The sequence below is a fragment of the Haliotis rufescens genome, unplaced genomic scaffold (genome assembly GCF_023055435.1).
Source record: "Haliotis rufescens isolate VD_foot unplaced genomic scaffold, xgHalRufe1.0.p SCAF_8, whole genome shotgun sequence".
In the NCBI taxonomy this organism is placed as follows: domain Eukaryota; kingdom Metazoa; phylum Mollusca; class Gastropoda; order Lepetellida; family Haliotidae; genus Haliotis; species Haliotis rufescens.
Genome location: NW_025964372.1, coordinates 32,686,738 through 32,699,493, shown reverse-complemented (window position 1 = coordinate 32,699,493; position 12,756 = coordinate 32,686,738). Strand labels below are relative to the sequence as shown.

General features: G+C 42.6%; 1 protein-coding gene across 1 annotated transcript in view; it reads right to left on the bottom strand.

The window, feature by feature from the left end:
• Positions 1–12,756, bottom strand: part of LOC124114385 (laminin subunit gamma-1-like) — a 79,785-nt gene that overhangs the window by 23,323 nt on the left and 43,706 nt on the right. The window contains exons 17-24 of the mRNA XM_048388912.1: positions 10,963–11,105; positions 8,829–9,069; positions 7,475–7,730; positions 6,257–6,379; positions 5,669–5,791; positions 3,604–3,814; positions 1,854–2,038; positions 547–709 (exon numbers count right to left, since the gene is read on the bottom strand). Coding sequence (XP_048244869.1) covers positions 547–709; positions 1,854–2,038; positions 3,604–3,814; positions 5,669–5,791; positions 6,257–6,379; positions 7,475–7,730; positions 8,829–9,069; positions 10,963–11,105 — 1,445 coding nt within the window. The remainder of the gene's footprint in view (positions 1–546; positions 710–1,853; positions 2,039–3,603; positions 3,815–5,668; positions 5,792–6,256; positions 6,380–7,474; positions 7,731–8,828; positions 9,070–10,962; positions 11,106–12,756) is intronic.

Below are 12,756 nucleotides of genomic sequence, written 5' to 3'. Positions count from 1 at the left end.
CACCGAAATTGAAATCCAGTTCAGAAACTGTCGTGCAGATTTCGGTCGATTGCAGGATTTGCAAAGCATGTGCACTGCCAACTCGTTGTCAGCAGATATTTTCCAAATCTTTTCATGTTTTCAATCAAGGTGCTCACATGATTTGATGCATTTCTCGATGTAAGACCTGTTTTATCACAATATAGATATTGATTATAGATCAGATCGTCCTGACTGGGTGCCAACATTTTGTGTGAAGCAAACACAAGTGATACGAGCGGTGGAATCTGATTGGTCCATAGGAGAGGTTTAGAAGGGACATAACTGGTAATAGCCACTGGCGGCGCTACGATCGAGCCCAGTAATTCCAGCCTAGTTCTGCAAGGGTGGAAACTGGACTTTTAAAGTCAGTTAATCCTCTTGTCTCGGAAGATGCAGTTGCCAAAGCTTGTCATTGGAGGTGACAAATGAAAGTTGGTGGACACAGTGTATGGCCTAGCTGATTGCGTGTCATCTTGAATATTGCTGGCGCTAAGCAACCTTCACTGACGCCCACTGTGTACTCACGTGTGCAGGGGGCCTTTGAGGGGTCACCGAAGAAGGAGGGGGCACATTCTTCACACTGCTGGCCGGTGGTGTTGTCGCGGCAGTCGATGCACGTGCCGGTCAGACGGTCGCAGTTTTCAGATCGGCTGTTGCAGGAACATGTTCTACATTTACCGTCATTGTTCTGCAACAAGGCATTTAAGATGATTCAAATTTGCTTTTGTTTGTTTATCTCAAAGTTTGAGCTATGTAATTTAACTTGTAGTTGCCCACAAGCACGCCAATTTACAGGCAATGGGATTGGAAAACATCTGATCTGGATAACGGTGGAAAAAAATATAAACTGACATGTTTTACACAATAAAAATAGGATATACTGGATGTTGTGAAAATAGTGCATTGTGGGTCCAAAGACTGTGTGTGGTTCCTCCTTTCGGAGATAACAAAAAATAAAAAACAGATCAATAATCAGAATTATTGTCGATGGGAAGACATATCAATGATTATCAACATTATTGTGTCATCAATAATATCTCACATAAACTATTGTGATTAAATATAGTTTTGTTTGTTTGTTGTTATTGCACTCAGTAATATTCCAGCTATATGACGGCGGTCTGTAAATAATCGAGTCTAGACCAGACAATCCAGTGATTAATATCATGAGTATCGATCCACACAATTGGGACTGATGACATGTATCAACCAAGACAGAGAGCCTGATCACCCGATCCCGTTAGTCGCCTTTTACGACAAGCATAGTCGCCTTTTACAGCAAGCATGGGGTGCTGAAGACCTATTCTACCCCGGATCTTCACAGGTGGATTAAATATAGTTTAGTTTTACCAAAACAGACATGTTATTGTCAATTATGTCAATTGCTGATGATGGAAAGAAGCTGTCTTGTTATACCTCAAACATCCACAAAGTAATCCCTGCATAAATGTGCCATATGAAATATTTTAATTTCTTTCAGAATTTATTTTGATTTTTGCTCACAGTTACTTCTCTGATATTTATTGATAATTGATTGATATTTAGTTAATGATTATTAATCTCTATGATCTGTATCAATAGCCATCCCTAGCCCTCACAATCCTGTGTGCTTGACTTATCAACCTGTTACATGTGATCAAATAACGACCAATCATTAGACTTACATGTTGTATATTGAACAAAAAAGATATGGGGATCATGAAATATTTTTTGGGAAATCTTTTTGAAGTGAATACTGAGCACATAATTAAAAAAATGTCCAAAATTATTCATGATCCGTAACTTTTCTTGTTCAGTATATGTGTGGGGAATGTACGGTTGGATATACTAACTGTGACATTTGCAGGTTGTCCGTAATATGTCTGTATGCAGGATTCACACATTTCGCCTTCATGGCCGACAGTACAGTTGATACAAGTCGGACCCCCCGAGGTCGTGTTGAGACTGCACTCCATGGCAAACACATTCACGTCATTTGCGATTACATTCCCTGGGCAAGTGCACGGCTTACAGTCTCCTGCAAGATGAATCTTACAATTGTAATCAAATATTTCTTCCAGGCGATGAAAAAGAATTGTACAATGAACAGGAGAGTGCTGCAATCTCATTGGTTGAAAAAGTCGTTAAATGGGATTGGAACAGAGAAGTCGTTCGGACTTCTGTCTCAGCATGAATACCTTTCTTGATAAGTATTTTTATTTTTTTTCAATTCAAAATTGAAAAAAAATCATGCCATTGGGCAGAGCAAAATGGATACCATATTAATTATATATTATGTTTTTTTCAATATTTATCAAATCAAGTTCCATTTAGAGTAGGGCTGGGACGAGCCCATGATTTATGATCCGAGTACTTGACTCCCTATTTCCCGACCCTACCCAGGTAGCAGCTGTAGGCCTCAAGAGTTGGGTACACAATGTCAGATTGGGAATTGTTTTATAGACACATACAAAATGATCAGATCATGCATACACTGAAGTTACGTCTTTAATCAAATGTATAACAGTCTGAGACAATGTGAAGAAATGCAAACATGAGCGACTTTTATTGTTATTGTTTTTAAACAATATATCATGTGAAAAACCATGGGTCTAGGTACGCCTGTGGGTACCCGAGTCCTACTCAGGACCCACACGAGGACATCCCATTATGGGTCACATCAGAACAAACTTTTACAAATTTTGACCGACCAATGGAATGATTGATAAGAAGTCAGCATTAGCGAATCAGAAGGCAGCATTCTCTTGGTTTACGGCACTAGTTTCAAACTGGTGACTATGCTTTGAAACATATTTTGACAATTTCTGGATTAAAAATTTCAAAACGGGACAAACAAACATTCTGGAATGGCTAATAGATGGTCTAGATTGTATGGATTCAGTCAAAAAGCCTGTAACTGTTGTTTGGAATACCCCGTTTTAAATTTTTCAAGTTCGCATGATTAGAAATCACATTCCAACTTTCACTTTCATGATTTGGTAGGCGACGCTCTGATTGGTTGGACGAAAGGTCGTTCTGATGTAGCGGCCATAAAATTTCCGAGTCCCATGATGGGATTCGAACCACGGACCTTCTGATCAGAGGTCGGACGCCTTGTCCACATGACCAAAGAGGTTAACCCCGTCAGCAAGCTGACAAGGTAAGGATGTCATCTGTGGGATGACTCCACGCCCTGCTACATACTCCCCCGTCAACAGAAGGCACGTCCCGGGCCGCATAGTAGGGTACTGAGGCTTATTTTGCTCAAATTTAATATGAACGTGCTCAGCCCCACGTTGGGCGCCAATGTAGCGGCCATAAAATTTCCGAGTCCCATGATGGGATTCGAACCACGGACCTTCTGATCAGAGGTCGGACGCCTTGTCCACATGACCAAAGAGGTTAACCCCGTCAGCAAGCTGACAAGGTAAGGATGTCATCTGTGGGATGACTCCACGCCCTGCTACACTGACATGACCTGTAATGTGATGTCCTCAGATCTTTGTTTAGCGGTAGCGAGAACTAAGATCTGATTTTAATGAGATTGTGATTGTTCAACAAAACATGTAAGAACATCACCAACATAATTCAATCATAGACTACCTGGAGTCCCGGCTAGTGGGTTTCCATAGAAACCTGGCAGACAAGTCTCACAATGAGGCCCTGTCGTGTTGTCTCTGCACGTGCACACGCTGGTCTCCTGGTCACATGACACGGCATGTTTGTTGCACTGACAGCTGTCGCACACGCCCGGCGGCCCACTGTAGGCAACTGTACGACGGTAGCCGCCAGCACACTTCTCACAGCCTGAACCCTGTGGCGAGGAAACAAACATCTTTGTTACACTGACAGCTGTCGCACACCCCCGGCGGCCCACTGTAGGCAACTGTACGACGGTAGCCGCCAGCACACTTCTCACAGCCTGAACCCTGTGGCGAGGAAACAAACATCTTTGTTACACTGACAGCTCTTACACACCCCCGGTGGCCCACTGTAGGCAACTGTACGACGGTAGCCGGCAGCACACTTCTCACAGCCTGAACCCTGTGGCGAGGAAACAAACATCTTTGTTACACTGACAGCTCTTACACCCCCCCGGTGGCCCACTGTAGGCAACTGTACGACGGTAGCCGCCAGCACACTTCTCACAGCCTGAACCCTGTGGCGAGGAAACAAACATCTTTGTTACACTGACAGCTCTCGCACACCCCCGGCGGCCCACTGTAGGCAACTGTACGACGGTAGCCGGCAGCACACTTCTCACAGCCTGAACCCTGTGGCGAGGAAACAAACATCTTTGTTACACTGACAGCTCCTACACACCCCCGGCAGCCCACTGAAGGCAACTGTACGACAGTAGCCGGCAGCACACTTCTCACAGCCTGAACCCTGTGGCGAGGAAACAAACATCTTTGTTACACTGACAGCTCTCGCACACCCCCGGCAGCCCACTGAAGGCAACTGTACAACGGTAGCCGGTAGCACACTTCTCACAGCCTGAACCCTGTGGCGAGGAAACAAACTCTTTCTCAATGTCATATGTTATCTATGACGATGTGACGTAATACAGACATCAAACACTCAACCCTAACATAGATGTCAAACAATAGTGGCATTCATTCATTTAAATGGACATATGGGAGTTGAAATAATAATACCTTTACAAGCCTTACCCCGGTTGTCACACCAATACCTTTACAGGGTCGTATCATTTATTTATACATTTACATATTCTCACGATGGCTATAAATTCACAACTTTACATATACTTACGGCAACCATGGTGTGAATACCTTCACATGGACAGTCAAAGCATTCCTACCTCTATAAGTACTTGCGCCAGTCGTGGAATTCACACTGTTACATAACCTTATGCCAATTGTTGCATAAACACAGTTACATAGACTAACGCTAGTTATAGCATTCACATCATTACATAGACTTACACCAGTCATGGCATTCACACTTATACCAATTGTTGCATTCACACTGTAACCTTACGCTAGTCGTGGCAATCACATTGTAACCTTATGCTAGTTGTGGCATTCACACTGTAACCTTACACTAGTCGTGGCAATCACACTGTAACCTTACGCTAGTCCTGGCATTCACACTGTAACCTTACACTAGTCGTAGCATTCACACTGTAACCTTATACCAATTGTTGCATTCACACTGTAACCTTACGCTAGTCGTGGCAAACACACTGTAACCTTACAATTGTCCTGGCATTCACACTGTAACCTTACACTAGTCGTGGCAATCACACTGTAACCTTATGCTAGTCGTGGCATTCACACACAATCTATTCTCAGTACACACTGTCACACAACCTATTCTCAGTACAAACTGACACACAACCTATTTTCAGTACACACTGACACACAACCTATTCTCAGCACACACTGACACACAACCTATTCTCAGTACACACTGACACACAACCTATTCTCAGTACACACTGACACACAACCTATTCTCAGTACACACTGACACACAACCTATTCTCAGTACACACTGACACACAACCTATTCTCAGTACACACTGTCACACAACCTATTCTCAGTACACACTGACACACAACCTATTCTCAGTACACACTGACACACAACCTATTCTCAGTACACACTGACACACAACCTATTCTCAATATAGTTATTGTCTTACCGCATATTCCACAGAACAGACACACTGCTCCACGTTGGTGGTGGGTGTCCCTGTGCTAGCTGACTGGTTGTTGGTCGCGTGTTCCATTACCACTCGAAACAGATCCGAGGCTGCGTCAGTCGCCTGAATTTATAGTCAAATATGTCTAGGCATGAGTGAGTGGGTTGGTTTGAACATATCTGCTTCATATCACGGCATGTACGCTTAATGTGGAAAATAAAAGCGATAAAATCCTTTCCAAATTCATAAGAAATCTCTGCCAAAAGATCAGCAAGCTGACAAGGTAAGGATGTCCTCTGTGGGATGACTCCACGCCCTGCAACATACTCCCTCGTCAACGGAAGGCACGTCCCGGACCGCATAGTAGGGTACTCAGGCTTATTATGCTCAAATTATATATGAACATGCTCAGTCCCACGTTGGGCGCCTATGTAGCGGCCATTAAATGTCCGAGTCCCGTGATGGGATTCGAACCACGGACCTTCTGATCAGAGGTGAGACGCCTTGTCCACATGACCAAAGAGGTTAACCCTGTCAGCAAGGTAAGGATGTCACCAGTGGGACGACTCCACGCCCTGCTACACTTACATTGCTGAACTTGGCACGGATCCTGAACGACGTCAACTCCGTGAGTGTCTGTATCATCTGCTCATAAGTGGCGTTCTGTCCATCTGTACTGTTCACCATCCAACTGTCCTCGTGCATCCTTATCTGGGGACGTAGACAATATAATCATAATTCACCGAAATATAGGTCATGGCGGAATTTGGTGTCAATATGGTGTCCAGAGTGACTGTCTTGAATAATTGCCGTAGTAAATGTCTTGAATAAATGTCATGACGATTGTCTTGAATAATTGTCATGGTGATTGTCTTGAATGATTGTCATGGTGATTGTCTTGAATGATTGTCATGGTGATTGTCTTGAATGATTGTCATAGTAATTGTCTTGAATAATTGTCATGGTGATTGTCTTGAATAATTGTCATGGTGATTGTCTTGAATGATTGTCATAGTAATTGTCTTGAAATATTGTCATGGTGATTGTCTTGAATAATTGTCATGGTGATTGTCTTGAATGATTGTCATAGTAATTGTCTTGAAATATTGTCATGGTGATTGTCTTGAATAATTGTCATGGTGATTGTCTTGAATGATTGTCATGGTGATTGTCTTGAATGATTGTCATGGTGATTGTCTTGAAATATTGTCATGGTGATTGTCTTGAAATATTGTCATGGTGATTGTCTTGAATGATTGTCATAGTAATTGTCTTGAATGATTGTCATAGTAATTGTCTTGAAATATTGTCATAGAGATTGTCTTGAATAATCGATGGCGCTGTGACGTATTTGCAATGCTGCAGCAACAAACATCATTCAATTACACTCAAAACACGTTTGATGTAAATTTCAAATTTTTGAATTTACAACTGACTGCATAAAGCGCGGATGCTGCTACTACCAGTGCCCCAGCCGGTTGCCCCCCTGGATTTTTTATAGAAAACATTTTTCCTTGTGAAAGTTAACTTGAATAAGAAATGAATAATCTTATTTGCCCCTCATTTTACTTATTTGCAGAGTAAAACCATGCTCACTCACTCACTCACTCTACTATTACTTCCACTACAACTACCACTGATACTATTACTACTACTACTACAACTACTACTACCACTACCACTACTATTACTACTACCACTACCACTACCACTACTACTACCACTACCACTACTACTACCACTACCACTACGATGACGATGACGATGACGATGACGATGACAACTACTTTTCCGACTACAACTCACCACATAGGTGCGGATCTGGACATCTGTGGGCGGGACGAGGCTGGTGGTGAGAGTGTACGGCAGCCCCATGCCCTGTAGCAGGACGTCTCCTTCTTTGTACTTGTTCGCGGCAACCTCCGTTACGTTCACCTGCATCTGGATCGTCATTGAAAGTCCATACGCCGTCTTCTTGTTGCCCAGGAACTTCGCCGGCGCAACGAAGTACATGTGACGACGGTTGATGTTGTTGCCACTGTTCACCAACCTCATCACATATCTGAAAAATAACGGTGTGAGGAGGGGGTGAGATGGGGTGAGATGGGTTGAGATAGGGTTTAACCTTGCGTTCCAGATTATGACATTGATATAGAGACGTGCATATTTAATGTGTGTGTATGTCTGTGTGTGTGTGTGTGTGTGTGGCTGAGTGTATGTGGCTGAGTGTGTGTGTGTGGCTGAGTGTGTGGCTGAGTGTGTGGCTGAGTGTGTGTGTGTGTGTGTGTGTGTGTGTGTGTGTGTGTGTGTGTGTTCTGGACTAAGGCTGTTTCTATAGTGCTAGTCCACTGAGATACCATGTGCCACAGTTTAACATTGAAACTGACACCGAGCCAACTAGTCCTTCTTTCATCACTTTTATGCCGAGTGCCAGGCATGGTTACAACAAGTACCATCTTTTCATGTCTATTGGTATGATGAGGCCGGGGATTGGAACACCAGCCTTCAGCCCTCCAGGCCGATGTTCTATCTACTACACCACGGAAGCATGTCCTATACTGAGGGAAATAAAGGGAATGGATACAATGGCATGTGCTTGTATCCTAATACATCCGCTCAAGCAACATTCAAGCAATATGATGGCGGAGGACACCAGACCAGCTACACACAGGATGCGTGGTATTGAAAACCTATCTTCAGTGACCTATCCAGTGACGGGGGTAATAATAGCGCTTTGACCTTGTCCCTGAGTGAATCCCCCGCTCCACAACATTTAAGAAAATCTTCTTACCTGTATGCGGATCCAATTATGGGGTTGAGGGTGACAGGGTGCATTTTTTTTTAAGTGCTTTTTTTTTTTAGTCTTGAGACATATAGAGGGTAGGGTCGGGTAATAGGGTGGTGGGTACCGGGGAGGAAATTTGGACTTGTCCCAAGCCTACCCCCAGCATATCGCTGCTATACTGCTAAGCTCCACTGACTGACTCACTCACTTGGAATGACCACCAGAGGTCAGCGCGGTGTCCAGATCCACATGGCAATCCTAGGACTATGACTTCTGTAGGCCAATGTTAAAGAGTGAGAATTATGATCGTCTTAGTGCTAAGCTTCCTTTGTGGAACAGGTTCCTGATATCATAAACAAATGATTTCATCCTTACTGAGCTGAGGGGTCCGAGGGCACTTCATTAAGTCGCAGCGGGTCGTCAACGGTCACGTTATTTCCCTGGTCATCCTTGCCGGTCCAGCGGTCACCAGTGGCCGCATTTACATTTTCCAATGTCCAGTGACTCTCCGTCCGGGTGAGGTACCACCCTGTGGCAGTGGTGCAGTTGCTTGAGTGACCGGAACACTCGCACTTGAGACAGCCATCACTTGTCCAGCTTCCCAGACCGTAGAATCCTGGCAAGAGGAGGGTCTGGTAAAGGACTGATAGCTCAATGATCTTCAAATTAATGGGGAAATGTCTGATAAAGGATTGGTAGCTAAATGATCTTCAAGTGAAAGGGGAATTGTCTGATAAAGGAATGGTAACTGAATGATCTTAAAATGAATGGTCAATTGGGACATGAAGGATTGGTAGGTGAATGATCTCAAGTGAATGGGGAATTATCCGATAAAGGACTGGTAAATGAACGATCTTCAAATGAACGAGGAATTTTCTGATAAAGGACTGGTAGCTGAATGATCTTCAAATGAATGGGGAATTGTCTGATAAAGGACTGGTAGCTGAACGATCTTCTAATGAATGGGGAATTGTCTGATAAAGGACTGGTAGCTGAACGATCTTCAAATGAACGGGGAATTGTCTGAGAAAGGAATGGTAGCTGAAGGATCTTCAAATGAACAGGGAATTGCCCGAGAAAGGAATGGTAGCTGAAGGATCTTCAAATGAACAGGGAATTGCCTGAGAAAGGAATGGTAGCTGAAGGATCCTCAAATGAAAGGGGAATTGTCTGATAAAGGAATGGTAGCTGAATGATCTTCAAATGAACGGGGAATTGCCTGACAAAGGAATGGTAGCTGAATGATCTTCAAATTAATGGGGAATTCCCTGATAAAGGAATGGTAGCTGAACGATCTTCAAATTAATGGGGAATTCCCTGATAAAGGACTGATAAATGAACAATCTTCAAATGAACGGGGAATTGTCTGATAAAGGACTGGTAGCTGAACGATCTTCAAATGAACGGGAAATTGTCTGATAAAGGACTAGTAGCTGAACGATCTTCAAATGAACGGGGCATTGTCTGATAAAGGAATGGTAACTGAATGATCTTTAAATGAATGGGCAATTGGGACATGAAGGATTGGTAGCTGTGATGGCACATGAAGGATTGGTAGCTGAATGATCTTCAAATGAATGGGGAATTGTCTGATAAAGGAATGGTAGCTGAAGGATCTTCAAATGAACAGGGAATTGCCTGATAAAGGACTGGAAGCTGAAGGATCTTCAAATGAACAGGGAATTGCCTGAGAAAGGAATGGTAGCTGAATGATCCTCAAATGAACAGGGAATTGTCTGATAAAGAAATGGTAGCTGAAGGATCTTCAAATGAACAGGGAATTGCCTGAGAAAGGAATGGTAGCTGAAGGATCTTCAAATGAACGGGGAATTGTCTGATAAAGGAATGGTAGCTGAAGGATCTTCAAATGAACAGGGAATTGCCTGATAAAGGAATGGTAGCTGAAGGATCTTCAAATGAACGGGGAATTGCCTGATAAAAGACTGATAAATGAACGATCTTGAAATGAACGGGGAATTGTCTGATAAAGGACTGGAAGCTGAACGATCTTGAAATGAACGGGGAATTGTCTGATAAAGGACTGGAAGCTGAATGATCTTCAAATGAATGGGGAATTATCCGATAAAGAACTGGTAGCTGAATGATCTTCAAATGAACGGGGAATTGTCTGATAAAAGACTGATAAATGAACGATCTTGAAATGAACGGGGAATTGTCTGATAAAGGAATGGTAGCTTAACGATCTTCAAATGAACGGGGAATTGCCTGATAAAAGACTGATAAATGAACGATCTTGAAACGAACGGGGAATTGTCTGATAAAGGACTGGAAGCTGAACGATCTTGAAATGAACGGGGAATTGTCTGATAAAGGACTGGAAGCTGAATGATCTTCAAATGAATGGGGAATTGTCCGATAAAGGACTGGTAGCTGAACGATCTTCAAATGAATGGGGAATTGTCTGATATAGGACTGGTAGTTGAACGATCTTTAAATGAATGGGGAATTGCCTGATAAAGGAGTGGTAACTGAATGGACTAAGGGCTACCTTCTTTACACTGCATGCATTTGTCTCCCTGCACGTTGGCTCTACAGGGGCAGACTCCCGAAGTCTTGTTACAGACGTTGCTGTTGCTGCCGTTGGCCTCACAGCCGCAAGATGTACACCCAGTTGTCGTCAAATTGAAGAAACTAAATGAGACAGGAGAGAGGATGTCCAGATCAGTGTGTATTTTTAAGAAAATGGTCGAGAAATGATTAAGCATTCAAATATCCAGTTGGCTTTAAATGACCTATAAGCATGGAACAAACTACATGGAGAGTCATCATTTCTTTGTTATATATCTAGTACAAAAGGTCAATGCTAGATGAATAACCAGCCTTGACTATCCTTCAAAACAGATTCCATCGGCTGTAAAAGGCAAAACAGCTGTGAAAACTGTACTCACCACCAAAGGAAACGTGGATATATCATACATGTTGGTTAATATATTAAGAATAACTCATATTCAAGAGATATTAGGGGGCACGGGGGGCCCAGTCGTCTAAGGCGCCGCGATTCACTGTGCAGAGTTGCGTCCCTTGGGCACGCCAGAAACCTATGATTGTGGGTTCGAATCCCGGTTTGCCCCGATTATGTTTCTAGGTTTGTCAGCACCATACCCGTGCTCGTGGGTTTCACCGAAGTGGTAAACGTCTGAGACCTGCATCACATCCGGCTTTCCTCCCACATTAAGCTGACATGCATGATATAACTGGAATACTGTTAAAAGCGGTGTTAAACCAAACTCACTCACTCAAGAGATATTAAATTGGTTTGATGCACAAACAAACATACTGGTATGTTGTATGAACCGACACTCGTGAACATAGATCAAAGACTTGAGATGCACCATTTGTCTCGTGCAGGATTAGTGTGTAAAGTTGGAAATCACGTGCAGCATATCGGGATAGCATAAACACTTGACTGATTGTTTGTTTGTCATCAAATGGTACAAACTGAAAACATCTTAAGGTACAATTATTTTTATATGTATCTATGGTTCGTGTTTCTCTTCACGGTGAGTATATACTAAAAGATTCAGCAGGTGTTCGTGAAATGGGTTAGAATATTCTGTCCTACCGATAGCAACCGTTACTCATACATATATCTTAAAAAGTGTTTGTTGGTTGTCTAAATAATGTCTTACAACCAAAAAGTTACAATGTTAGGTTTGATTAAAAATATAAAATATTGAGAGGTAGGTTTTCAGGTTTTTTATGCATTCTGAACACAATTTTTTATGCATTCTGAACACAACACTGACAAAAAAAACCAATATATCTTGGATTTTTAAAAAAAATTCCCTCGCAAACAGGGACTGCTTCCAGTCTAGAACTGATCCAAACTTTTCACACAGCTAATGCACCCTTGATACAGTTACTGTCATTAACAAGAATACCTGCATTACCAGATTTGTATCAAATAGTTCCTGTTATAATGGAGGGGTACTGTATATCCTTGAGATATTCATGACGTAAATCTGCATACACAAATTTATACAAATATATACAAAATTTATACTCATCTTCAGCAGCATTGTAGTTACAGATGCTACATATTCTAATAAAGGCCTGTCAGACTGACTGGTGTCAAATATTTATATCAACATTTTTATTATTTAAAGAACTCCTCTATATAATCTTAAACTCTTTATTTGACAAGAGAACAAGTGGTCCATCACTGCTTCATTTAAGGAAGTCTTTGATAGGCATTTAGTTGGGAGAACATGAGGTGAGGTGAGGTGAGGTGAGGTGAGGTGAGGTGAGGTGAGGTGAAATTGGGTTTAACGTCGCGTCCAAG